The sequence below is a fragment of the Salvelinus namaycush genome, chromosome 8, assembly GCF_016432855.1.
Source record: "Salvelinus namaycush isolate Seneca chromosome 8, SaNama_1.0, whole genome shotgun sequence".
NCBI lineage: Eukaryota > Metazoa > Chordata > Actinopteri > Salmoniformes > Salmonidae > Salvelinus > Salvelinus namaycush.
The window spans coordinates 3,154,383-3,157,703 of record NC_052314.1 but is presented as its reverse complement, the minus strand read 5'-3'; the positions used below and the strand labels follow the sequence as shown (position 1 = coordinate 3,157,703).

General features: G+C 46.4%; 1 protein-coding gene across 1 annotated transcript; it reads right to left on the bottom strand.

Moving 5' to 3' along the window:
- Positions 1-1,559: 1,559 nt before the first annotated feature.
- LOC120051708 (uncharacterized protein C11orf96 homolog) lies at positions 1,560-2,630 on the bottom strand. Its single transcript, XM_038998596.1, has one exon. It carries the CDS (start codon positions 2,260-2,262, stop codon positions 1,837-1,839), a length of 426 nt encoding a protein of 141 aa, XP_038854524.1. The 5' UTR covers positions 2,263-2,630; the 3' UTR covers positions 1,560-1,836.
- Positions 2,631-3,321: the final 691 nt, after the last annotated feature.

Below are 3,321 nucleotides of genomic sequence, written 5' to 3'. Positions count from 1 at the left end.
CTTTCGTCGCTGCACCTGCACCACACACATCAACAAAGTCATCTGACTCCTTCTCTTTCTGTAGTTACACTTGAAACAGGAGGCCTACTTTTTGTATATGGGCGCCAGCCATCAAGCAGGTGCATGCCTAATACAGTCTAGCATTGTGTGCTCAGTAATGTACTGGTGAAATGGCCACTGATGAACCTGCTATCATTTGTCACTTGTCATTCAGCAGCTGAGAGTCTTCTAGAGGTCTCCAAGGAACAGCTGGGCAGTTGCCCCCTCCCCTAAAAAAAAAAAAAAAAGAGGGATGTTCCCCAATGCTGGAAGGGAGGCCTAAGTGACAGAAATATTGTTCCAGAACTCATTGCATATCCTATCCTATAATGATATAATAGATTGATTCATATCATATCATTCAGCTAACGTTCAAGCCAAGAATTAGCAACAAAAGTTCTATAGTGTTTGCATGTGAGCAAAAGAGAAAACAACTGGATATATTTGCAAATATTTATTGAAGTACAACATAACAAATATATATGTAAAACAAATGTATAAATGATATTTATCTTAGAAATCAAGAGTGACTTAAGAAGTCAAAAGAGGCAACGACAAAATAAAATGTATAGTTTTGGCGTGTTACAAACAAAATAAGAGAGTACATATTTTCACGTCTGGAAAAGCATTTTTTGTTCCTATCTTCAAGATGAAGGATGAGAGGCGTTTGCTATCTGTGGAGCTTCACACAGAAGTAAGAGCTGTGCCAAAAGCGTTGCAAAGTGTCTCCTAACTTTAGTTACCATTGAATCACTTTCAGTGGTCAGTCGATGCTTTCAGAGTTTAGTCAGTCAAATCTTGAATGAGCATTTTTGTTGTTGTTGTTGTCATGAATACACTTCAATCTCCTTGAAGCAGAATATAATAGGTACAACAAAAAAAACAAGGCCTCCTGTCCTGAAGTCCTCGGCAGTAGAAAAGGAATCTATCTGAAAAGGTGTATTCAACACTGCGTCAAAGCTAATGTGCTAACCCTAGCTTCTCTGAGAAGCGTTAGCAATATAATCCAGCCAGTGATATATATTACTAGGTAGAGTTCTTTACAAAAAATGCTTCAAATTCATACCATACTGAGTGTACAAAACATTAAGAACCCCCCCCCCCCCCTTCCTTGCTCTCAGAACAGCCTCAATTAGTCAGGGCATGGTTTCTACTGACTTGCCTAGTAAATAAAGGATGGCCCATGTTGACTCCAATGCTTCCTACAGTTGTGTCAAGTTGGCTGGATGTCCTTTGGGTGGTGGACCATTCTTGATACACACGGGAAACTGTTGAGCGTGAAAACCCAGCAGTGTTTCAGTTCTTGACACAAGCAGGTGCACCTGGCACCTACTACCATACCCCGTTCAATGGCCCTTCAATGTTTTGTCTTGCCCGTTCACCCTCTGAATGGCACACATACACAATCCATGTCTCAATTGTCTCAATGCTTAAAAATCCTTCTTTAACCTGTCTCCTCCCCTTCATCTACACTGAAGTGGATTTAACAAATTACATCAATAAGGGATCATAGTTTTCACCTGGATTCACCTGGTCAGTCTATGTCATGGAAAGAGCAAGTGTTCTTAATGTTTTGTATACTCAGTGTATATCGATATGCTAATATACAGTATATTTGTATGTAGAAACATATATTTTCAAGGAGAATGGCCTCTATATACACAGGAGCAGCTTGGAGATCAGTCGAGTTCAGTTCATTGGGCCCCCGTGTGAAGCAAAAAATTGGAGGGAAAAGGGGGCGTGTGTCAGTGCCAGGAAGGCGGCATACACGTTCTATTTCTCCTCAGGCTCCGCCCCTCACTGGGCAGTGTCAGAGTCACTGGAGTCCAGGCTTTGCTGTGGGGGCGTGGCTGTGCGGCGGCCGGTCGTCGGGCAGTAGAGCGCCTGCGTGCTCCGGCGAAGGTTCTCCAGGGACTGCAGGAAAGACCGGCGCGCCCTCTCCTCCTCCAGGGGCGAGGCGCCCTCCTCCTCCACCTCAGCAATCTCGGCGAAGGTGACGGGCTGGGTCTTGAAGCGGGCCTCACGGGGCCGACGGGGGCGGCTCTTGCCACGGGCGGGCCCCTTGGGGACGGGGAGCTGCTGGGGGAACTCCTCCATGGTCGAGGAGAGCAGGTGAGCAGGCAGCACGTGGTGGAAGCCCTGGGTCTCCAAGGGCATCTGACGGACAACAGCCATATGGTGGAAGCCCTGGGTCTCCATGGGCATCGGACGGACAACAGCCATGTGTGGAGCACTGAGTGTGAAAGCACGTGTGAAAAGCAGTTGTTTTTTCACGTCCCAAAGTTCCCCTCTCTCTTTATCTGGTGCCTCCTCTTCTGTCAGAGGCTCTTTCTCTGATAGTGAAGCAGAGTTCTCTCACAAACACACCAAACTCTCATAGAATCTTCCAAAGTCGTGGAGGATGAAACTCAGTGTCTGTACCAAAGAGCTGCTGTGTCAAGCCTTGGCTTCTGTTTTCCAATTCTCCAGTATTTGAATCCTAGTAGAACCCGTGTGAGTAGAGATCCAATATATCTGTCCAATCTGTTCTTCCTTCTTGGTTCTCTACAGCTCTGCTACTTCCTTCTTGGTTCTCTACAGCTCTGCTACTGACACAGACAGCTCCGGCAATGGCTTTTATAGCTCTGTCTCGCTACCCAGTCAACTTCACTGCCCCTCCCTCGTTCTCTCTCTGTGCCATCAAACCCCCCCTCCCTCCCTCTTAGTCACGGTTCCGGCTTCCATATCAGTCGCCCAGAGTCAGTCTCCCTAAATAAACAGAAACGGAGTGAGAGAGGAGCAAGGGAGAGAAGAGCGTGTGGTAGAGATGGGGAAGGGTGGAGAGACGGAACAAATATAAAGGGACGGACTGAAACAAACAAAAAGATTTAGAGGGATCCTAGATGTGTTTGGGTTAGATAATCCAAATGGTTGGGGGGGAAACCATATAGCTAGTCAGCTGTGCTTGCAGTGTACATATGCATGGTTACACGCAAAGATAAATATTAAGGCATTAAGGTATGCAATCCCCACATAAATACATACATGTAGGTACATACACATTGGGACGCACACGCAGAGAAACAATGAAGCACATGCAGGAGAATACCAAGAGGTTCAGAGCATTATGTGTAGGACCAGAGTGGCGCAGCCGTCTAAGGCACTGCATCCCAGTGCTAGGGGAGTAACTATAGACCCTGGTTCGATTCCAGGCTGTATCACAGCGGTCTAAAGCACTGCATCTCAGTGCTAGAGGAGTCACTGCAGATCCTGGTTTCATTCCAGGCTGTATCACAGCGGTAT